Source organism: Tachyglossus aculeatus, chromosome 26, assembly GCF_015852505.1.
Source record: "Tachyglossus aculeatus isolate mTacAcu1 chromosome 26, mTacAcu1.pri, whole genome shotgun sequence".
Taxonomy (NCBI): domain Eukaryota; kingdom Metazoa; phylum Chordata; class Mammalia; order Monotremata; family Tachyglossidae; genus Tachyglossus; species Tachyglossus aculeatus.
In genome coordinates, this window is record NC_052091.1 from 18,427,383 (window position 1) to 18,452,462 (window position 25,080).

Genomic DNA, 25,080 nt, shown 5'->3' on the forward strand with positions numbered 1-25,080 from the left:
CTAATAATATCGATAATAACGACGGCATTTGTAGGGACTGTCTCTATGTTGCCAATTTGTACTTCCCAAGCGCTTAGTACAGTGCTCTGCACATAGTAAGCGCTCAATAAATATGATCGATTGACTGATTACTACATGCAAAGCACTGTTTTAGACTGGGAGCCCACTGTTGGGTAGGGACCGTCTCTAGATGTTGCCAACTTGTACTTTCCAAGCGCTTAGTCCAGGGCTCTGCACGCAGTAAGCGCTCAATAAATATGATTGATTGAATGATTGATTGATTTTAAGCGCTGGGGGGGGACACAAGGTGATCATTCATTCATTCAATCGTATTTATTGAGCGCTTACTGTGCGCAGAGCACTGGACTAAGCGCTTGGGAAGTCCAAGTTGGCAACAGATAGAGACCGAACAACGGCCTCACAGTCTCGAAGATCAGGTCCCCCCTTTTCCAAGCATCTCATCCCTTTTTCCCTTCCTCTCCGCCCCTCTCTCCGTCTCTGTCTCCGTCTCTCCGTCTGTCCTTTCCTCCCGGTTCCCTTACCTGGAATGGACACGCCGTACACGTTAGCTTCTTGGATAAAGTCCACCAGGCCCAAAATGTCCGCTACCTCCGTGGTGGCCACGTTTTCTCCTTTCCACCTAAAGGAGACGATATCCGAAAGCAAGAGTTATTCCGCATCCTCCTCCTCCGCATGGGAAGCAGCGTGGCTCAGTGGAAAGAGCCCGGGCTTTGGAGTCAGAGGTCAGGGGTTCAAATCCCGGCTCCGCCAATTGTCAGCTGGGTGACTCTGGGCAAGTCAATTCACTTCTCTGGGCCTCAGTTCCCTCATCTGGAAAATGGGGATTAATAATAATAATAATAATGATGGCATTTGTTAAGCGCTTACTAGGTGCAAAGCACTGTTCTAAGCGCAAGGTGATCAGGTTGTCCCATTTGGGGCTCACAGTCTTCACCCCCATTTTACAGATGAGCTAACTGAGGCCCAGAGAAGTGAAGTGACTTGCCCACAGTCACACAGCTGACAGTTGGCGGAGCCTGGATTTGAACCCATGACCTCTGACTCCAAAGCCTGGGCTCTTTCCACTGAGCCACGCTGCTTCTCTCTGTGAGAGACTGTGAGCCCCTTGTGGGACAACCTGATTACCGTGTATCCCCCGCAGCGCTTAGAACAGTGCTTTGCACATAGTAAGCGCTTAATAAAAGCCATTATTATTATTATTATTATTATTATTATTATTATTATTATTATCCCCATCTCTGCCCTGGAGGGGTGGGGGGAGAGAGGGTCCAATACCCCCAGAGAAGGAAGCGGTTGGGGTGGTATGGAGCTGGATGGGGTTGCCCCGGTGTGCCTGTCTGCTTTGTGACCTTGGCCGAGTCATTTTGCCTCTCTAGACCTCATCTCTAAAATGGGGATTAATAATAATAATAATAATTATGGCATTTATTAAGCGCTTATTATGTGCAAAGCACTGTTCTAAGCGCTGGAAGGTTCCAAGGTGATCAAGTTGTCCCACGGGGGGCTCACTGTCTTCATCCCCATTTTACAGATGAGGTATTATGAGAATTGTCCGGAATAATAATAATAATAATAACAATGAAAATGGCATTTATTAAGCGCTTACTATGTAAAAAACACTGTTCTAAGCGCTGGGAGGTTCCAAGGTGATCAGGTTGTCCCACGGGGGGCTCACCGTCTTCATCCCCATTTTACAGATGAGGTATTATGAGAATTGTCCGGAATAATAATAATAATAATAACAATGAAAATGGCATTTATTAAGCGCTTACTATGTAAAAAACACTGTTCTAAGCGCTGGGAGGTTCCAAGGTGATCAGGTTGTCCCACGGGGGGCTCCCCGGCTTCATCCCCATTTTACAGATGAGGTATTATGAGAATTGTCCAGAATAATAATAATAATAATAACAATGAAAATGGCATTTATTAAGCGCTTACTATGTGCAAAGCACTGTTCTAAGCGCTGGGAGGTTCCAAGGTGATCAGGTTGTCCCACGGGGGGCTCCCCGGCTTCATCCCCATTTTACAGATGAGGTATTATGAGAATTGTCCGGAATAATAATAACAATAATAACAATGAAAATGGCATTTATTAAGCGCTTACTATGTGAAAAGCACTGTTCTAAGCGCTGATCACCGGATGGAACCAAAACTCAGCCGTGGGACGTGTGCAGGCAGTGTGTTGGTTTATTGTTAAGCGCTTAATACAGTGCTCTGCACACAGTAAGCCCTCAACAAATCCGATCGAATGAATGAGCAGGAAGCCACGGGGAAGGCCCACCGAAAAGTGTCTCCCACTCTGTCGTGGAAGTAAATGAAGTTATCGCGGCTGATCTGTAAGAGGTCCCCGCTGTTGAAGTAAACGTCCCCTTCCTTGAAGACGTCTCGCAATATCTTCTTCTCCGTCTGGGCCTTCGCCCCCACGTAGCCACTGAAAGGGGTCAACTGCGAGATCCTGCAGATCAGGAGCCCAACTTCACCTGGGAGCGGAGAAAATTCCCGTCGTTCCGTGTGCCGGGGCAGCCGAGGGGCAAAAAGTGAAAAAAAAAAATTAGGATATCTTCCATCCAATCGTTCATTCGTTGAATTGTATTTATGGGACACTTATTATGCTCAGAGCACTGTACTAAGTGCACAGGAGAGGACCATAGAACGATAAATAGACGTATTCCCTGCCCGCAAGGAGCTGACAGTCGAGAGGTATCTGTTAAACGCGTGCTTTGCGTCAAACTCTGTCCTAAGCGCTGGGGTAGGTACCAGGTAATCCGGTCGGATGCAGTCAATCAATCAATCAATCATATTTATTGAGCGCTTACTGTGTGCAGAGCAATCAATCAATCAATCAATCGTATTTATTGAGCGCTTACTATGTGCAGAGCACTGTTCTAAGCGCTTGGGAAGTACAAATTGGCAACACATAGAGACAGTCCCTACCTGACAGTGGGCTCACAGTCTAAAAGGGGGAGGCAGAGAACAAAGGCAAACATACCAAAAAAATAAAATAAATAGGATAGAAATGTACAAGTAAAATAAATAAATAAATAAATAAATACAGTAATAAATATGTACAAGCGCTTGGGAAGTACAAGTTGGCAGTCCCTGTCCCGTGTGGGGATCCCAGCCTAAGGAGGAGGGAGAACAGGTCATGGGTTCTAATCCTGACTCCACCACTTGTCTGCGGTGGGACCTTGGGCGAGCCAGTTACCTCATCTGTAAAATGGGGATAGAGACAGTGAGCCCCATGTGGGACAGGGACTGTGTCCAACCCATTCACTTGCCCCGGCGCTTAGTACAGTGCCTGACACATAAGGAGTGTACATATCTATTCTATTTATTTTATTTTGTTAGTATGTTTGGTTTTGTTCTCTGTCTCCCCCTTTTAGACTGTGAGCCCACTGTTGGGTAGGGACTGTATATGTTGCCAATTTGTACTTCCCAAGCGCTTAGTACAGTGCCCTGCACATAGTAAGCGCTCAATAAATATGATTGATGATGATAAGGAGTGCTTATCAAATACCATGAACGAAAATAACTGGTGAGAAAGAACTTGGGAAACAAACTTGAAGGAGGTATTATTACTATTGTTATTGTTGTCATTAAGGTATTATCAGTCGATCAATCAGTCGTATTTAGTGAGCGCTTACTGTGTGCAGAGCACTGTACTAAGCGCTTGGAAAGTACAAGTTGGTAACATATAAAGATGGTATGGTATTCGTTCAGCACTTACTATATGCCAGGTACTGCACTAAGTGCTGAGATAGATACAAGGTAATCAGATTGGACACAGTCCCTCTCCCACATTCAATCAATCAATCAATCGTATTTATTGAGCGCTTACTGTGTGCAGAGCACTGTACTAAGCGCTTGGGAAGTACAAGTTGGCAACATATAAAGATGGCATAGTATTCGTTAAGCACTTACTCTATGCCAGGTACTGCACTAAGTGCTGAGATAGATACAAGGTAATCAGGTTGGACACAGTCCCTCTTCCACATTCAATCAATCAATCAATCGTATTTATTGAGCGCTTACTGTGTGCAGAGCACTGTACTAAGCGCTTGGGAAGTACAAGTTGGCAACATATAAAGATGGCATAGTATTCGTTAAGCACTTACTATATGCCAGGTACTGCACTAAGTGCTGAGATAGATACAAGGTAATCAGGTTGGACACAGTCCCTCTCCCACATTCAATCAATCAATCACTCGTATTTATTGAGCGCTTACTGTGAGCAGAGCACTGTACTAAGCGCTTGGGAAGTACAAGTTGGCAACATATAAAGATGGTATAGTATTCGTTCAGCACTTACTATATGCCAGGTACTGCACTAAGTGCTGAGATAGATACAAGGTAATCAGGTTGGACACAGTCCCTCTCCCACATTCAGTCAATCAATCAATCGTATTTATTGAGTGCTTACTGTGTGCAGAGCACTGTACTAAGCGCTTGGGAAGTACAAGTTGGCAACATATAAAGATGGCATAGTATTCGTTCAGCACTTACTATATGCCAGGTACTGCACTAAGTGCTGAGATAGATACAAGGTAATCAGGTTGGACACAGTCCCTCTCCCACATTCAGTCAATCAATCAATCGTATTTATTGAGCGCTTACTGTGTGCAGAGCACTGTACTAAGCGCTTGGGAAGTACAAGTTGGCAACATATAGAGACGGTCCCTACCCAACAACGGGCTCACAGTCTAGATGATGGTTGAGAAGCAGTGTGGCCTAATGGCTGGAGCGTAGGACTAGGAGTCAAGACGGGGGAGAGGGAGGGATGCTCCGATATAATAATGATCGCTTAAGCACTTACTATGTGCCAAGCACTGTTCTAAGCGCTGGGGGGGATACAAGGTAATCAGTTTGTCCCATGTGGGGCTTACAGTCTTAATCCCCATTTTATAGAGGAGGGAACTGAGGCACAGAGAAGTTAGGTGACTTGCCCAAAGTCACACAGCTGACAAGTGGCGGAGCCGGGATTAGAACCCATGACCTCGGACTCCCAAGCCCGGGCTCTTTCCTCTGAGCCACGCTGCTTCTGTGTATGTGCCCGGGAAGAGCGGGATGGGTGGAAGGGGGTGCAATGGGGGGACGGAATGGCTCCGTCTGTACAAGCCTACAGATAATGCGGGGGAGAGTCAGTCAATCGTATTTTTGAGCGCTTCCTGTGTGCAGAGCACTGTATTAAGCTCTTGGGAGAGGACAATAGAACAAAAGAACAGCCGTATTCTCCACCCACAGTGAGCTTACAGTCTAGAGGGGGAGACGAACATAAATAGAAATAAATATATGATACACACAGATATGATAAATATGATAAATACATGATATGATATGGTATGATAAATATATGATAAAATACAGATATGGACATAAGTGCTCTGGGATTGGGACGGGAGATGAATATAGGGAGCGAGTGCTGATGTGGAGAATGGGTTGTGAGGTTGCTAGACTAAGGAAGGGCCTGTCAGAGGGATGGGGGTAGTCACGGGGTTAGGGGAGGGGGCTTGGAGATCAGGAGAAAGCTCGGGGAATTTAGCACTGGGGAGAATACCATATAATAATAATAATAATGGTATTTGTTAAGCGCTTACTATGTGCAAAGCACTGTTCTAAGCTCTGGGGGGATACAAGGTGATCAGGTTGTCCCACGTGGGGCTCACAGGCTTCATCCTCATTTTCCAGATGAGGGAACTGAGGCCCAGAGAAGTGAAGTGACTTGCCCAAAGTCACCCAGCTGACACGTGGCGGAGCCGGGATTTGAACCCACGACCTCTGACTCCAAAGCCCGGGCTCTTTTCCACTGAGCCACGCTGCTTCTCTATGTACCCTGTATATACCCTGTATATATGTATATATGTTTGTACATATTTATTACTTTATTTATTGATTTTACTTGTACTTATCTATTCTATTTATTTTATTTTGTTAGTATCATCATCATCATCATCAATCGTATTTATTGAGCGCTTACTGTGTGCAGAGCACTGTACTAAGCGCTTGGGAAGTACAAATTGGCAACATATAGAGACGGTCCCTACCCAACAGTGGGCTCACAGTCTAAAAGGGGGAGACAAAACCAAACATACTGACAAAATAAAATAAATAGAATAGTATGTTTAGTTTTGTTCTCTGTCTCCCCGTTTTAGACTGTGAGCCCACTGTTGGGTAGGGACCGTCTCTATATGTTGCCAACTTGGACTTCCCAAGCGCTTAGTCCAGTGCTCTGCACACAGTAAGCGCTCAATAAATACGATTGATTGATTGATTGATTGATTGAGAATGGGAGTAAATGAGCGGAGGCCTGGGTTGTCATCTCAGGGATGAAGATGGGGATGAAGACTGGGAGCTAACTGGGGACAGAGACTGCGTCCAACCTGACTGGCTTGTGTCTACCCCAGTGCTTAGAACAGTGCCTGATATTTAGTAAGCGCTTAACAAATACCATCGTTATCATTATTATTACGTTCCTCCTGGAGACAGAGATCCAGGTTTAGAGTATCATCCCACCGTTTGACTACCTATTTCACCCTCCCCTGAGGCCGAATAATAATAATAATGACATTTGCTAAGCGCTTACTATGTGCCAAGCACCGTTCTAAGCGCTGGGGTGGGGATACAAGGTAAACAGGTTGTCCCACATGGGGCTCACAGTCTTGATCCCCACTTGACAGAGGAGGTAACTGAGGCACAGAGAAGTTAACTGACTTGCCCAAAATCACCCAGCTGACAAATGGCAGAGTCAGGATTAGAACCCACGACCTCTGACTCCTAAGCCCGGGCTCTTTCCACTGAGCCACGCTGCTTCTCTAGGAAAGCTCGCCTTTGGGCAGCTCTCCACGGGGCAAGTGGGTATGAAGACAACATGGAGGGAGTTGAGATGGGGTGAGATCAACCTCTGCTTGACTTGAAGGGTTGTTTTTTTCATGGTATCTGTTAAGTGCTTACTATCAAACAGTGTTCTAAGCTCCAGGGTAATAATAATAATAATAATGGCATTTATTAAACACTTACTACGTGCAAAGCACTGTTCTAAGCGCTGGGGAGGTTACAAGGTGACCAGGTTGTCCCACGGGGGGCTCACAGTCTTAATCCCTATTTTACGGATGAGGTAACTGAGGCACAGAGAAATGAAGTGACTTGCCCAAAGTCACCCAGCTGACAAGTGGCGGAGCCGGGATTTGAACCCATGACTTCTGATTCCAAAGGCCCGGGCTCTTTCCACCGAGCAACGCTGCTTCTCTTAGATACAAGTTCATCATTCATTCATTCATTCATTCATTCATTCATTCATTCGTTCAATCGCATTTATTGAGCGCTTACTGTGTGCAGAGCACTGTACTAAGCGCTTGGGAAATCCACGTTGGTAACATATAGAGACGGTCCCTACCCAACAGTGGGCTCACAGTCTAGAAGGGGGAGACAAACAACAAGACAAAACATATTAACAAAATAAAATAAATAGAATAAATATGTACACATAAAATAAATAGAGTAATAAATCCGTACAAACATATATACATATATACAGGTGCTGTGGGGAAGGGAAGGAGGTAAGGCGGGGGGGGGTGGGGAGGAGGAGGAGGGGGCTGCTTGTGGGAAGGCCTCCTGGAGGAGGTGAGCTCTCAGTAGGGCTTTGAAGGGAAAGCCCTACTGTCAATCAGGCTGGACATTGTCCCTGCCCCACACCGTCTAATCAATCAATCGTATTTATTGAGCGCTTACTTTGTGCAGAGCACTGTACTAAGCGCTTGGGAAGTACAAGTTGGCAACATATAGAGACAGTCCCTACCCAACAGTGGGCTCACAGTCTAGAAGGGGGAAGAACAGGTGTTAAGTCCCCATTTTACAGGTGAGGGAACCGAGGCACAGAAAAGTCAGGTGACTTGCCCAAGGTCTCACAGCGGGCAGCTGGAGGAGCCAGGATTAGAAATCAGGTCCTTTGGCTCCCAGGCTCTCTCCACTAGGCCGTGCTGCTTCTCAGTAGAAATAAAGGGACAACCTGCCCACAAATGGAATAATAATAATAATCATAATCATGGCATTTGTTAAGCGCTTACTATGTGCAACGCACTGAGTTTGCTGACTGCAAGAGAAGCAGCGTGGCTCAGTGGAAAGATCCCGGGTTTGGGAGTCAGAGGTCGTGAGTTCTAATCCCGGCTCCGTCACTTGTCAGCTGTGCGACTTCGGGCAAGTCACTTCACTTCTCTGGGCCTCGCTTACCTCATCTGTAAAATGGGGATGAAGACGGGCTTTGGAGTCAGAGGTCATGGGTTCAAATCCCGGCTCCGCCAATTGTCAGCCGTGTGACTTTGGGCAAGGCACTTCACTTCTCTGGGCCTCAGTTCCCTCATCTGGAAAATGGGGATTAAAAACTGTGAGCCCCCCCCGTGGGACAACCTGATCACCTTGTAATCTCCCCAGCACTTTGCACATAGTAAGCGCTTAAGAAATACCATTATTATTATTATTATTATTATTATTATGTGGGACAACCTGATTACCTTGTATCCCCCCAGTGCTTAGAACAGTGCTTGGCATGTAGTAAGCGCTTAACAAAAGCGCTAGACTGTGAGCCCGCTGTTGGTTAGGGACCGTCTCTATATGTTGCCAACTTGTACTTCCCAAGCGCTTAGTACAGTGCTCTGCACACAGTAAGCACTCAATAAATACAATTGAATGAATGAATGAATGAATGAATGAACAAAAGCCATCATTATTATTATCATTATTATTCTCTGAGCCTCGATTCCCTCATCTGTAATATGGGGTTTAAGACTGTGAGCCCCATGTGGGACAGGGACTGTGTCCAACCCGATTGGCTTGTTGTACCCCCCAGTGCTTAATACAGCATGGCTCAGTGGAAAGAGCCCGGGCTTTGGAGTCAGAGGTCAGGGGTTCGAATCCCGGCTCCACCACAAGGCTGCTGTGTGACCTTGGGCAAGTCACTTCACTTCTCTGAGCCTCAGTTCCCTCATCTGTAAAAATGGGGATTAAGACTGTGAGCCCCACGTGGGACAACTTGATCACATTGTATCCACCCCCCCCAGCGCTTCGAACAGTGCTTTGCACATAGGAAGCGCTTAACAAATGCCATAATTATTATTATTATTAATACAGTGCCTGACACATAGTAAGCGTTTAACAAACACCACAGTCATTATTATCAGGTGGGACAGGGACCATGTTAACTGGTAGCTACCCTCAAGTACCCCCTGACCACAGCTGCAGCGTCAAATGGGGATTAAAAGCACGAGCCCCATGTGGGACAGGGAGTGTATCCAACCTGATTCACTTCTCTCTACCCCAGCGCTTAGGACAGTGCTTGACACCTCGGAAGCACTTAACAAGTACCATAACTACTACTACCACTCCGCCACGGGCATCAATTCAAGGAGGTAAGTTTTGCCCTCTTCTCCCTCAGCCCAGTTTGCTCATTTCTCGTAGCCTCTTTGCCCTTTGATTGGAAGGTCAGCGGTGTCACCTGGACCAGTATGAAACCGGAGGACACTGGGAATGATTTTGGTCCCATTGTTCGGCCCATCCCTGGCGGACACTGGAAGTGACCTGGCTTTTGAGGGTCAGCATTTGGTTTTTGGGGACACTGCCCGTGTTTCCACTGGCCTCAGGCTAATTTTTGACCCTTCCGGGTGGCTTCTGAAACACCCCTTTGGGAGTCAGAAGGCCCACTGTTGGGTAGGGACCATCTCTATATGTTGCCAACTTGTACTTCCCAAGCGCTTAGTACAGTGCTCTGCACACAGTAAGCGCTCAATAAATACAATTGAACGAATGAATGAATCCACCAAACTAGCTCTCTTCCCCCCTTCAAAGCCCCACACAGAGTTCACCTCCTCCAGGAGGTCTTCCCAGACTGAGCCCCCCTTTTCCTCTGCTCCTCCTCCCCTCCCCACCGCCCCGACTCCCTCCCTCTGCTCTACCCCCTTCCCCACCCCACAGCACTTGTGTATAGTTGTACATATTTATTATTTTATTAATGATGTGTATATATTGATTGCAGCAGCATGGCTCACTGGAAAGGGCCCGGGCTTTGGAGCCAGAGGTTATGGGTTCGAATCCCGACTCTGCCACATGTCCGCTGTGTGACCTTGGGCAAGTCGCTTAACTTCTCTGAGCCTCAGTGACCTCATCTGTAAAATGGGGATGAAGACTGTGAGCCCCGCTTGGGGCAACCTGATCACCTTGTATTACCCCCGCCCAGCACTTAGAATAGTGCTTTGCACATAGTAAGCGCTTACTAAATGCCATTATTATTATTATTATTATTATTATCTATAATTCTATTTATCTATTTTGATGCTATTGACGCCTGGCTACTTGTTTTGTTGTCTGTCTCCCCCCCCTTCTAGACCGTGAGCCCGTTGTCGGATAGGGATTGTCTCTACCTGTTGCCGAATTGTACTTTCCAAGTGCAAGTGCTCTGCACACAGTAAGCGCTCAATAAATTCATTCATTCATTCAATCGTATTTATTGAGCCCTTACTGTGTGCAGAGCACTGTACTAAGCGCTTGGAAAGTACAAGCTGGCAACATATAGAGACGGTCCCTACCCAACAGCGGGCTCAGGTTGTCCCACGTGGGGCTCACAGTCATAATCCCCATTTTACAGATGAGGTAACTGAGGTTCAAAGAAAGGAAGTGATTTGCCCAAAGTCACACAACTGACAAGTGGTGGAGATGGGATTAGAACCCACAGCCTCTGACTCCCAAGTCCGGGCTCCTTCCACTGAGCCATGCTGTATCCATCCCAGCGCTTAGTACAGTGCCTGACACATAGTCAGTGCTGAAGCAGTATAATGTAGTGGATAGAGCCTGGCCCTGGGACTCATTCATTCAATCGTCAGTAGGTCATGGGTTCTAATCCCGGCCGCTTGTCTGCTGGGTGACCTTGGGCAAATCACTTCACTTCTCTGGGCCGCAGTTCCCTCATCCGTAAAATGGGGACTGACAGAGAGCCCCATGTGGGACAAGGGCCTGTGTCCAAACCGATTTGCTCGTATCCAGCCCAGCGCTTAATACAGTGCCCGGCACATAGCAAGTGCTCAACAAATGCACAGGTTCTGGAGTCAGAGGTCATGGGCTCAAATCCCGGCTCTGCCAATTGTCAGCTGTGTGACTTTGGGCAAGTCACTTCACTTCTCTGGGCCTCAGTGACCTCAACTGGAAAATGGGGATGAAGACTGTGAGCCCCCCCGTGGGGCAACGTGGTCACCTTGTAACCTCCCTGGCGCTTAGAACAGTGCTTGGCACAAAGTAAGCGCTTAATTATTATACAAGTGAATGGGGTTGGACCTGATCCCTGTCCCATCTGTAAAATGGGGATGAAGACTGTGAACCCTACCCAACAGTGGGCTCAATGAATGAATGAATGAATATTATTATTATAACTTAGTAAATAAGAACAATACCTTTGGGGACCTTGATGCAGAATCCATTGGCACCTCGGACGGGTTCATCCTTCTCTACGTCGTATTTAATCAGTTCGTAAGAGAGAGCTTTCTAGTAAAAATAATATTAGTCAATTGGTGGCACGGCATTTCTTGCAGAATTCACTCCCTCATTCTCCCCAGTTCCTGGTGAACGTGCCTCACTTGATTTGGGGGGGAACTTCTCACTTAGAGAAGTAGTGTGGCCTAGTGGCTAGAGTCCAGGTCTAGGAATCAGAAAGACCTGGGTTCTGATCCCGGCTCCGCCATGTGTCTGCTGTGTGACTTTGGGCAAGTCACTTTGCTTCTCTGGGCCTCTGTTGCCTCATCTGTAAAATGGAGATTAAGACTGTGAGCCCCACGTGGGACATCCTGATTACCTTGTATCTACCCCAGCGCTTAGTATAGTGTCTGGCGCATGGTAAGAGCTTAACAAATACCACAATTATGATGATGAACATGATTACTATAATTACAGCGACTAGAAAGCGAATCCTTTTGCGCGTGCTATTTCTCCTAAAAATAAGACTATTTTAAGGACTTGGACCTTTCCTTATTACCCCTTCCTGCTTGAATTCCTCAGTTAAACCTCAGTCCCCGGAGGACAGGGACCGCATCTGATCCGACTGATTTGTACGGATCCCAGCGCTTAGAGCAACGCTTGACATACAGAAAAGCGCTTAACAGATGCAATAATAATCAGGGTTGAGGTTTTAATTTTGGTCCTTATTTCAAGGGAAAATGAGCCAGGATGCCATCTTTGAAGTGAAAAACCTCTAAAGCTTCATATCGGAAATAGAATACAATTAAGTTAATAGCAACTGAGCTATTAAAATAACTTCAAAAGGAAAAAAAATCCACCCCAGATCTCTGCTCATTCTTCTTTAGGTTGAAATACTGGACAACTGACAGGATTTAACTTAACTAGAGAGCAGCTCTGGGACTTTTGGTAGCAATTTCAAAGCAAACAAGGAAACAGTTCTTCCCCCAGGGAGGAGTGAATGTCAAGCAATCAATCTATGGTATTAAATTGAGTGCTTATTATGTGCAGAACACCGTACTAAGCTCTTGGAAGAGTCCAATACAGCAGAATTAGCAGACACGTTTCTTGCCCATAATGAGCTGAGAATCTAGAAGGAGGCTTACAGTCTATGGGTGGGGGGAAGCTTGATTAGATGCCACAAAGTCAAATGCAATGTCTTAACCTCACTTAAGGGCCTCAGTTCCCTCATCTGTAAAATGGGGATTAAGAGTGTGAGCGCTGTGTGGGACAAGGATTATGTCCAACCTGACTAACTTGAATCTACCCCAGTGCGTAGAACAGTGCCTGGTGCATAGTAAGTGCTTAACAAATTCCCCAGTTATTATTATTATTCAAGTCTTCCTCTTAAGATGCCACCTACCTTATGTAAGAAGTTCATTCTCCCCACCGCGCCAACTTTGCCCGTGTAGTTCATAAAGCCAATATTCCCCTCCGTGGAGGCGTAGAACTCGCAGATGCGGATGTTTCCAAATCTCCGGATGAACTCCCTCCAGACGTCGCCACGCAGGCCGTTGCCCAGGGCCATCCTCACGTTGTGGCTCTGGTCATCGGGTCTCTGAGGGCAGGAGAAGGGGAGACCCTCAGGAAGCAGAAATGCCATCTTTTGGAGCACCCCAAGTCACAAACTTCACCCCTGGACATCTTGGTCCACGGGCCCCGACCGGAAGGCTTCTCGAGAAACAGTGAGGCCAGCCTGGGAGTCAGAAGGACATGGGTTCTAATCCCAGTCCTGCCACCCGTCTGCTGTACGACCTTAGGTAAGTCACTTCACTTCTCTGGGCCTCAGTTCCCTCTTCTGTAAAACGGGGATTAAGACTGTGAGGCCCAGGTGGGACAGGAACTGTGTCCAACCTGATTATCTTGTATGGTGGCATTTATTGAGCACTTATGGTGTGCAAAGCACTGTTCTAAACACTGGGGAGGTTACAAGGTGATCATGTTGTCCCACGGGGGGCTCACAGTCTTAACCCCCATTTTTCAGATGAGGTAACTGAGGCCCGGAGAAGTTAAGTGGCTTGCCCAAAGTCACACAGCTGACAACCGGCGGAGCCGGGATTTGAACCCATGATCTCTGACTCCAAAGCCCGGGCTCTTTCCACTGATTATCTTGTATCTTCCCAAGTGCTTTGTACAGTGCCTTGCACATAGTAAGCACTTAATAAATACCATTATTATTATTATTATTATTATTATTATTATTATTATTGAGAAGCTAAGATTAGAAGCCAGGTCCTTCTGATCCCAGGTCTGTGCTGTATCCACTAGCCCAAAAAGCTTCCACTAGGCCACACTCCTTCTCTGGCTTTGGTCCCCACACCTGCCCGGATGCTGGACTTGTATCTTCCCAAGTGCTTTGTACAGTGCCTTGCACATAGTAAGCACTTAATAAATACCATTATTATTGTTATTGAGAAGCTAAGATTAGAAGCCAGGTCCTTCTGATCCCAGGTCTGTGCTGTATCCACTAGCCCACAAAGCTTCCACTAGGCCACACTGCTTCTCTGGCTTTGGTCCCCACACCTGCCCGGATGCTGGACTTGTATCTTCCCAAGTGCTTTGTACAGTGCCCTGCACATAGTAAGCACTTAATAAATACCATTATTATTATTATTATTATTATTATTATTATTATTGAGAAGCTAAGATTAGAAGCCAGGTCCTTCTGATCCCAGGTCTGTGCTGTATCCACTAGCCCACAAAGCTTCCACTAGGCCACACTCCTTCTCTGGCTTTGGTCCCCACACCTGCCCGGATGCTGGACTTGTATCTTCCCAAGTGCTTTGTACAGTGCCTTGCACATAGTAAGCACTTAATAAATATTATTATTATTATTATTATTGTTATTGAGAAGCTGAGATTAGAAGCCAGGTCCTTCTGATCCCAGGTCTTGCTCTATCCACTAGCCCACACTGCTTCCACTAGGACACACTGCTTCTCTGGCTTTGGTCCCCACACCTGCCCGGATACTGGACTTGTATCTTCCCAAGTGCTTTGTACAGTGCCTCGCACATAGTAAGCACTTAATAAATACCATTGTTATTGTTATTGAGAAGCTGAGATTAGAAGCCAGGTCCTTCTGATCCCAGGTCTGTGCTCTATCCACTAGCTCACACTGTTTCCACTAGGCCACACTGCTTCTCTGGCTTTGGTCCTCACACCTGCCCGGATGCTGGACTTGTATCTTCCCAAGTGCTTTGTACAGTGCCTTGCACATAGTAAGCACTTAATACCATTATTATTGTTATTGAGAAGCTGAGATTAGAAGCCAGGTCCTTCTGATCCCAGGTCTGTGGTCTATCCACTAGCCCACACTGCTTCCACTAGGCCACACTCCTTCTCTGGCTTTGGTCCCCACACCTGCCCGGATGCTGGACTTGTATCTTCCCAAGTGCTTTGTACAGTGCCTTGCACATAGTAAGCACTTAATAAATACCATTATTATTGTTATTGAGAAGCTAAGATTAGAAGCCAGGTCCTTCTGATCCCAGGTCTGTGCTCTATCCACTAGCCCACACTGCTTCCACTAGGCCACACTCCTTCTCTGGCTTTGGTCCCCACACCTGCCCATGTGCCGGACACCTTCCCTCCTCAGGCCCACTGGTCGACCCTCAGAAACCTGATGGTTGATGTCTTCCCCCTCGCCAACTTCAGCTTCCTCAGTGGCTCCTCCGTCTCTTTCTCGTCTCCCACTCCCCACCCTTCCCTGCCTTTCTCCCTGTTCCTTGGGGGACATTTTCCTCCACACCGGCATCCCGCTCTCCTCCCACCCGGATTCCCAAGGTTCCCAAGGTCCCGTCGCCCTCCCCGTCGCCCCCCGACCCACCTCTGGGAGCTGACACAGGTAGCGGAGGATCTCCCCAATGTACTGGATGACCGTCACGTGATACTTGCGGCAGTCGTCCCAGAAGTTGCTGGCAGAAAATTTGGACCTCAGCACTAGAGTGGCACCTAAAAGCAATAATAATAACTGTGGTATTTGTTAAGCGCTTACTGCGTGCCAGGCACTGTGCTAAACTCCGGGGCGGATCCAAGCGAATCGGGCTGGACGCAGTCCCTGCCCACCGCGGGGCTCACTGTCTCAATCCCCCTTTTCCAGATGAGGTGACTGAGGCCCAGAGAAATGAAGTGACTTGCCCAGGGTCTCAGAGCGGACCAGTGGTGGAGCCGGGATTAGAACCCATGACCTGACTCCTCAGCCAGTGTGCTATCCACTATGCCATGCTGCTTCTAATTCTCACAAGCGGCCAAGGCATGGGCGTTGGCATCGGGCAGGAGGGAGGAGGTTGCCCAGATCTTCAGGGTCAGGAAGCATTGTCCCTGGTGCCTGTCGTAGACCCACTTTTCTCAGTGTGCCAGTTAAGAAGCAGTGTGGCCTAATGGATAGAGTGCAGGCCTTGGAGTCAGAAAGACCTGGGTTCTAATCCCGCCTCCGATACTTGTCTGCTGGATGACCTTAGACAAGTTGTTTCACTTCTCTGGGCCTCAGTTTACTCATCTGGAACATGGGGATGAAGACTGTGACCCTTGGGTGGGACAGGGACTGTGTCCAACCTGTATCCACCTCAGCGCCTAACAAATTATTATTATTTTTATTACTATGGTGTAGAGCAACTGTTGACCTCTCTGCCGGGATGGGAAGCGAATAGAGCAACTGTTGACCTCTCTGCCGGGATGGGAAGCGAATCAGACTTCATTTTTTCTTCTGTCATTTGTTGAGCACTTACTATGGGTCAGACACTGTACTAAGCCCTGAAGTAAAGATGTCAGGTTGGACACGGTCCCTGTCCCACATGGAGCTCACAGTCTTAATCCCCATTTTACAGATGAGAGAACTGAGGCCAAGAGAAGTGACGTGACCTGCCCAAGATCACACAACAGGCAAGGGGCACAAACGGGATTAGGAACCGGGTCCAATTAGGTGTGATCTCCCTAAAATATCCCCTGTTCCTCCACCCCCACAGTTCCTCCCTCATCCTACCCCTTCTTCAACTCTCCCATTTTTCCCAGCAGTATCTCAGGAGGAGATCTCCTGCCTTCTCTCAAAATCCAACCCGCTCCACCTGCGCATCCAACCCCATCTCTTTGCAATTTATCAAACACTTGCCCCCTCCTTTCTTCCCTCCCTAACTGCCATCTTCAATTGTTTGCTCTCCGGTGGCTTCTTTCCCACTGCTTTCAAACATGCCCATGTCTTCCCTATCCTCAAAAAACCCTCCCTTGACCCCATGGCTCCCTTTAGTTATCATCCCATCTCCCTCCTACCACTCCTCTCCGAATTCTTTGAGCGAGTTGTCTATACCTGCTGTCTCCACTTCCTTCCCTCCAATTTTCTCCTTTGACCCCCTCCAATCTGACTTTTTCTATTATACCCTCCCAAGTGCTTTCTATGGCGCTCTGCATACAATAAGCGTTCAATAAATATGATTGAAGGAATGAATGAATTAGCTTTTATCTGCCTCAGCGCTTAGTATAGTGCCTGCTACATAGTAAGTGTTTAAAAAATATCATTAAAAAAGAGCTTAGGACAGTGCCCCACATTTAGTAGGCACTCGATAAATAACCCTGGTTGATTGTTTGAAAAGCAGCAGACATCAGCTCCTTATGGGCGGGAAATTCATTGTCGTACTTATTGAGCGCTTACTGTGTGCAGAGCACTGTACTAAGCGCTTGGGAAGTACAAGTTGGCAACATATAGAGACGGTCCCTACCCAACAGTGGGCTCACAGTCTAGAAATGTGCCTGTTAATTCTGCTGTATTGTACGCTTCCAAGCACTTAGTACAGTGCTCTGCACGTAGTAAGTGCTCAATAAATGCCATTGATTGAATGATTGACTGATGTTTTCAGCCATGGGGTCTCCTGAGCTCAGCAGGGAATTTTGGAGGAGTCCAGAAATGAGATTCCTGGGAAGGGTCCAGGACCCTGTTCTCATGACAGGGACGGTGTCTGTCGCTTCTCAATCCATCAACTTGGGCTATGTATTGAGTGCTTACTGGGTTTGAGACACTGTTCTAAGCTCTTTTTTTTTTTAATGATATTTGTTAAGTGCCAGATACTGTTGTAAGCACTTTGTTTTTACTCCCAAAGTAATCAGGTTGGACAGAGTCTATGTCCCACATTGGGCTCATGCTCTCGATCCTCATTTTACAGATGAGGTCACTGAGGCTCAGAGATGTGAAGTGACTTGCCCAAGGTCACCCAGCAGACAGGTGGCGGAGCCGGAATTAGAACTCACGTCCTTCTGACTCTCAGGTCCCAGTTCTATCTACTAAGCCAGGCTGATGAAGTGACAGTAAAAGGAGAAGGGACTTACCCTAATAATAACAATAATTGTGGTATTTAAGTGCTTTCTACGTACCAGGTTCAGTACTAAACTCTGGGGCGGATGCAAGTAAATAATAATAATAGTGGCATCAGTTAAGTGCTTACTATTTCATTCATTCATTCAATCGTATTTATTGAGCGCTTACTGTGTGCAGAGCACTGTACTAAGCGCTTGGGAAGTAAAGTCGGCAACTTATAGAGACGGTCCCTACAAAACAACGGGCTCACAGTCTAGAAGGGGGAGACAGGCAACAAAACAAAACAGGTGTCAAAATCGTCAGAATAAATAGAATTATAGCTAGATGCACATCATTAACAAAATAAATAGAATAGTAAATATGTACAAGTAAAATAAATAGAGTCCTAAATCTGTACAAACATCTATACAAGTGGTGTGGGGAGAGGAAGGAGGTAGGGCAGGGGGGATGGGGAGGAGGAGAGGATGATGATGGCATTTGTTAAGCGCTTACTATGTGCAAAGCACTGTTCTAAGCGCTGGGGGGGGATACAAGGTGATCAGGTTGTTCCGCGTGGGGCTTACAGTCATCATCCCCATTTTACAGATGAGGGAACTGAGGCTCCGAGAAGTGAAGTGACTTGCCCAGGGTCACACAGCAGACATGTGGCGGAGCTGGATTCGAACCCATGACCTCGGACTCCAAAGCCCGGGCTCTTTCCACTAAGCTAGACCGTGAGAGGAAAAAGGGGGCTCAGTCTGGGAAGGCCTCCTGGAGGAGGGGAGCTCTCAGTAGGGCTTTGAAGGGAGGAAGAGAGCTGGGCACTGTTCTAAGCTCATCAGGTTGGACACAGTCCCTGTCCCACATGGGGCTCACTGTCTTAATCCCGATTTTACAGATGAGATAACTGAGGCACAGAGAAGCGAAGTGTCTTACTCAGAACTCAGAAACATTTAATGCTACTTTCCCTTTTAAAAGTCATTTTATTTTAATAGTTACGATGCATTTGTCCAAGTTTTCCCCAGGTGTCTGCGTGAGAAACGTGAGCGTGGGGATGGAGGCAGGGAGGAGATTCACTCACTGTCAAGGGAATTGGGTGCCGTAGCAGCGATGAGACACGGGGTTAAAAAAAAAACTGAACTAAAATATGTGACTCCTCATTAGCAGTTTGTGGATATGCCTCTTTCAGCTCCACAGCCCTTATGTACATATGTACTTGTACATATCTATTCTATTTATTTTATTTTGTTAGTATGTTTGGTTTATGTTCTCTGTCTCCCCCTTTTAGACTGTGAGCCCACTGTTGGGTAGGGACCGTCTCTAGATGTTGCCAACTTGTACTTCCCAAGCACTTAGTACAGTGCTCTGCACACAGTAAGCGCTCAATAAATACGATTGATTGATTGATTGATCTTACCGAAGGCCGCCCAGCCGACAAGCGGCGGAGCTGGGATTAGAACCGATGACCTTCCTCCTCCCAGGCCTGGGCTCTAGCCATTAGGCCACGTTGCCCTCCCGCCACTGGTTATAATAATAATAATAATGGCATAATAATAATAAGCGTTGGGGGGGGGATACAAGGTGATCAGGTTGTCCTGCGTGGGGCTCACGGTCATCATCCCCATTTTCCGGATGAGGGAACTGAGGCCCAGATAAGTGAAGTGACTTGCTCAAAGCCACAGAGCTGAAAATTGGTGGATTTTCCCGCTCTTCCCGCTGAGCCACGCTGCTCTTCCCAAGCCCGGTCTCCGCTCCCCACGACCCCCCGGAAAGATGCCCCTTCCCCAGCCGAACTGGGTCGGGGCTGACCTTTGGCCAGGCAGCCGTGGACTCCGACCATGAGGGCAGCACTGTGGTACAGAGGTAGAGGGGTGTAGACCACGTCCTCGCTGGTCACGCCGCTCATTTCAAACAGGCCAATGGCCATCCAGAGGCGCTGATGGTTGATCGTGGCCGCCTTGGGGAGACCTGAGGGGCGACACGAGGAACACAACCGGCAGGCCTCCTGCCAAGCCTGCCCCGCCACCCTCCGTGCGCCCTGCGATTCATTCAAATCAATCAGAGGTATTTATTGAACGCTTACTAGGTGCAGAGCACTGCTGTAAGCGCTTGGGAGAGTGCAGCGCGAGAGAATGACCACAAACGTTCCCCGCCCATCGTGTGCCCCTTTTAGACTGTGAGCCCACTGTTGGGTAGGGACTGTCTCTATATGTCGCCAATTTGTACTTCCCAAGCGCTTAGTCCAGTGCTCTGCACATAGGAAGCGCTCAATAAACACGATTGATGATGATGATTCATTCGTTCAATCATATTTATTGAGCGCTTCCTGTGGGCAGAGCACTGGACTAAGCGCTTGGGAAGTCCAAGTCGGCAACATAGAGAGACGGTCCCTACCCAACAGCGGGCTCACAGGCTAGAAGGGGGAGACGGACAACAAAACATATTAACAAAATAAAATAGAATAAATATGTACAAATAAAATAGAGTAATAAATACGTACAAACATATATACATATATACAGGTGCTGTGGGGAGGGGAAGGAGGTGAGGCGGGGGGGATGGGGAGGAGGAGGAGGGGGCTCAGTGTGGGCGCTTACTGTGTGCAGAGCACTGGACTAAGCGCTTGGGAAGTCCAAGTCGGCAACATAGAGAGATGGTCCCTACCCAACAGCGGGCTCACAGTCTAGAAGGGGGAGACAGACAACAAAGCATATTAACAAAATAAAATAGAATAAATATGTACAAATAAAATAGAGTAATAAATACGTACAAACATATATACAGGTGCTGTGGGGAAGGGAAGGAGGTAAGGCGGGGGGATGGGGAGGAGGAGGGGGCTCAGTGTGGGCGCTTACTGTGTGCAGAGCACTGGACTAAGCGCTTGGGAAGTACAAGTCAGCAACATATAGAGACGGTCCTTAGTACAGTGCTCTGCACACAGTAAGCGCTCAATAAATGCCACTGACTGGGCAGATGCAGAACCGTTCTAAGCTCTGGGGCGAATACAAGTTAATCATGTCAGAAACAGCCCCTGTCCCGTGTGGGGCTCACGTCTTAAGTAGGAGAGAGTACAGGTTTTGAACCTCCAATTTACAGATGAGGGAAACGGCTTAGTGGAAAAAGTATGGGATCGGGGGAGTCACAGAACCTGGGTTCTAATCCCGGCTCAGTTACTTGCCTGCTGGGTGACCTTGGGCAAGTCACTGCATTTCCCTGAGCCACAGTTTCTGCAACTGGGAAATGGGGATTCAATCCCTGTTCTCCCTCCTATTCAGACTCACGTGAGACAGGGACTGTGTCTGACATAATTTGTATTCACCCCAGATCTTAGAACAGTGTTTGACTCAGACTAAGCACTTAATTAATTTATTAATAAAAATAATAATTATGATAGTATTTGTTAAGCGCTTACTCTGTGCCTAGCGCTGCTCTAAGCACTAGGGTAAGTACGAGGTAATCAGGTTGGACACAGTCCCTGTCCCACATGGGGCTCCCAGTCTTAATCCTCATTTTACAGATGAGGTAACTGAGGTCCAGAGAAGTGAAGTGACCCGCCCAAAGTCACACAGCAGACAAGCGGCGGAGCTGGGATTAGAACCCATGACCTCTGACTCCCAAGCCCGGGCTCTTTCCAGTGAGCCACGCTGCTTCACACTGCTGCTGTGTGACCTTGGGCAAGTCACTTCACTTCTCCGTGCCTCAGTTCCCTCATCTGTAAAATGGGGATGAAGACGTTGAGCCCCACGCGGGGCAACCTGATGACCTTGTATCCACCCCAGCGCTTTGAACAGTGCTTGGCACACAGACTAAGCACTTAATTAATTTATTAATAAAAATGATAATAATAATGGTAGTATTTGTTAAGCGCTTACTCTGTGCCTAGCGCTGCTCTAAGCACTAGGGTAAGTACGAGGTAATCAGGTTGGACACAGTCCCTGTCCCACATGGGGCTCACAGTCTTCATCCCCATTTTCCAGATGAGGGAACTGAGGCCCAGAGAAGTGAAGTGACCTGCCCAAAAGTCACACAGCAGACAAGCGGCGGAGCTGGGATTAGAACCCATGACCTCTGACTCCCAAGCCCGGGCTCTTTCCAGTGAGCCACGCTGCTTCACACTGCTGCTGTGTGACCTTGGGCAAGTCACTTCACTTCTCCGTGCCTCAGTTCCCTCATCTGTAAAATGGGGATGAAGACGTTGAGCCCCACGCGGGGCAACCTGATGACCTTGTATCCACCCCAGCGCTTTGAACAGTGCTTGGCACACAGACTAAGCACTTAATTAATTTATTAATAAAAATGATAATAATAATGGTAGTATTTGTTAAGCGCTTACTCTGTGCCTAGCGCTGCTCTAAGCACTAGGGTAAGTACGAGGTAATCAGGTTGGACACAGTCCCTGTCCCACATGGGGCTCACAGTCTTCATCCCCATTTTCCAGATGAGGGAACTGAGGCCCAGAGAAGTGAAGTGACCTGCCCAAAAGTCACACAGCAGACAAGCGGCGGAGCTGGGATTAGAACCCATGACCTCTGACTCCCAAGCCCGGGCTCTTTCCAGTGAGCCACGCTGCTTCACACTGCTGCTGTGTGACCTTGGGCAAGTCACTTCACTTCTCCGTGCCTCAGTTCCCTCATCTGTAAAATGGGGATGAAGACGTTGAGCCCCACGCGGGGCAACCTGATGACCTTGTATCCACCCCAGCGCTTTGAACAGTGCTTGGCACACAGACTAAGCACTTAATTAATTTATTAATAAAAATGATAATAATAATGGTAGTATTTGTTAAGCGCTTACTCTGTGCCTAGCGCTGCTCTAAGCACTAGGGTAAGTACGAGGTAATCAGGTTGGACACAGTCCCTGTCCCACATGGGGCTCACAGTCTTCATCCCCATTTTCCAGATGAGGGAACTGAGGCCCAGAGAAGTGAAGTGACCTGCCCAAAAGTCACACAGCAGACAAGTGGCGGAGCTGGGATTAGAACCCATGACCTCTGACTCCCAAGCCCAGGCTCTTTCCAGTGAGCCACGCTGCTTCACACTGCTGCTGTGTGACCTTGGGCAAGTCACTTCACTTCTCCGTGCCTCAGTTCCCTCATCTGTAAAATGGGGATGAAGACGTTGAGCCCCACGCGGGGCAACCTGATGACCTTGTATCCACCCCAGCGCTTTGAACAGTGCTTGGCACACAGACTAAGCACTTAATTAATTTATTAATAAAAATGATAATAATAATGGTAGTATTTGTTAAGCGCTTACTCTGTGCCTAGCGCTGCTCTAAGCACTAGGGTAAGTACGAGGTAATCAGGTTGGACACAGTCCCTGTCCCACATGGGGCTCACAGTCTTAATCCCCATTTTCCAGATGAGGGAACTGAGGTCCAGAGAAGTGAAGTGACTTGCCTAAGGTCACACAGCAGCAGGCAAGTGGCGGAGACGGGATGGGAAACCAAGTCCTTCTGATTCCCTGGCCTGTGCTCTAGCCATTAGGCCACACTACTTCCTCACATCCCGAATATCATGTGCCCAGGGATTTTGACCCCTTCAGAATCCTCATGTCCCCACAGAACTGCTGCTCCTGCTTGCTCCTCTTTTTTATGGCATTTGCTATAATCACATTAATAATGATGGTATCTGTTAAGCGCTTACTATGTACCATCCACTGTCCTAAGCGCTGGGGAGGTTACAAGGTGATCAGGTTGTCCCGCGTGGGGCTCACAGTCTTAATCCCCATTTTACAGATGAGGGAACTGAGGCCCGGAGAAGCCAAGCGACTTGCCCAAAGTCACACAGCCGACAAGTGGAGGAGCCGGGATTAGAAGAAGGGAAGTGACTTGCCCAAGGTCACACAGCAGACAAGTGTGGAGCGGCGTGGCTCACTGGAAAGAGCCCGGGCTTGGGAGTCAGAGGTCATGGGTTCTAATCCCGGCTCCGCCACTTGTCTGCTGTGTGACTTTGGGCAGGTCACTTTGCTTCTCTGGGCCTCAGTTCCCTCATCTGGGAAATGGGGATTAAGACTGTGAGCCCCCCGTGGGACAACCTGATCACCTTGTATCTCCCCAGTGCTTAGAACAGTGCTTTGCACATAGTAAGCGCTTAACAAATACCATGATTATTATTATTATTACCTCATACTTACCCTAGTGCTCAGAGCAGTGCTAGGCACAGAGTAAGCGCTTAACAAATACTATCATTATTATTATTTTTATTAATAAATTAATTAAGTGCTTAGTCTGTGTCAAACACTATTCTAAGCTCTGGGGTGAACACAAATTAATTATGTCAGACACAGTCCCTGTCTCACGTGGGCCTCATCTGCGCCAGACTCTGTACTACGTACTCTGTGCCAGGCTCTGTACTAAGCGCTCCCCAGGGTTACCTGTGGTGCCTGAGGTGTAGATGTACAAGGCGGGGGTCTTGAAAGTGACATCGGACCTCCAGGATTCGGGGATCGTCTCGTCGGAAGCTTCATCCACCTTGTCCAAAAAAGTGTCCACGCCTTCCGTCGGGGAAGTCCGGCTGATGTAGTAAACAGAAACGTCTTTCCCCAGACTGGGAAGCACCTCCTCCACGGCTCCGTGGAGCTCTTCATTTAGGCATTAAAGAAAAAAAAAAACCATCATTAGTCTAAGAACGAAGGATTAGGATAACATAATAATAATAATAATGATATTTTTAAGGGTTTAATATGTGCCAAGCACTGTTCTAAGCGCTGGGGTAATTACAAGGCAACCGCGCGGGGCTCACGGTCTTAATCCTCATTTTACAGATGAGGGAACTGAGGCACAGTGAAGTTAAGTGGCTTGCCCAAGGTCATACAGCAGGCATGTGGCAGAGCTGGGATTAGAACCCACGTCCTTTGACTCCCAGTAAGCCATGCTGCTTCTACAGTAAAAGCAATAATAATAATAGTAATAATGGTATATGTCAAGTGCTTACTATGAATCAAGCACTGTACTAGCCTCTGGGGTAAATACAAGCTAATTCATTCATTCACTCATAAGCCCGCTGTGGGGTAGGGACCGTCTCTAGATGTTGCCAACTTGTACTTCCCAAGCGCTTAGTACAGTGCTCTGCACACAGTAAGCGCTCAATAAGTATGATTGAATGAATGAATGAATTTATTGCACGCCTACTGTGTGCAAAGCACTGTACTAAGCGCTCAGGAGAGTACAATGTAACAACAAACAGATGCATTCCTGCCCCCAGTGAGCGCTAGTCCCGGTCCCACATGGGGCTCGTAGTCTTCACCCCCATTTTCCAGATGGGGGAACTGAGGCCCAGAAAAGTTATG

General features: G+C 47.6%; 1 protein-coding gene across 1 annotated transcript in view; it reads right to left on the reverse strand.

Annotated features, from left to right (window-relative positions):
- Positions 1-25,080, reverse strand: part of SLC27A2 (solute carrier family 27 member 2) — a 69,807-nt gene that overhangs the window by 3,677 nt on the left and 41,050 nt on the right. The window contains exons 2-8 of the mRNA XM_038767641.1: positions 24,166-24,372; positions 19,601-19,759; positions 15,335-15,459; positions 12,872-13,066; positions 11,451-11,541; positions 2,303-2,501; positions 543-640 (exon numbers count right to left, since the gene is read on the reverse strand). Of these exons, the coding sequence (XP_038623569.1) occupies positions 543-640; positions 2,303-2,501; positions 11,451-11,541; positions 12,872-13,066; positions 15,335-15,459; positions 19,601-19,759; positions 24,166-24,372 (1,074 nt within the window). The remainder of the gene's footprint in view (positions 1-542; positions 641-2,302; positions 2,502-11,450; positions 11,542-12,871; positions 13,067-15,334; positions 15,460-19,600; positions 19,760-24,165; positions 24,373-25,080) is intronic.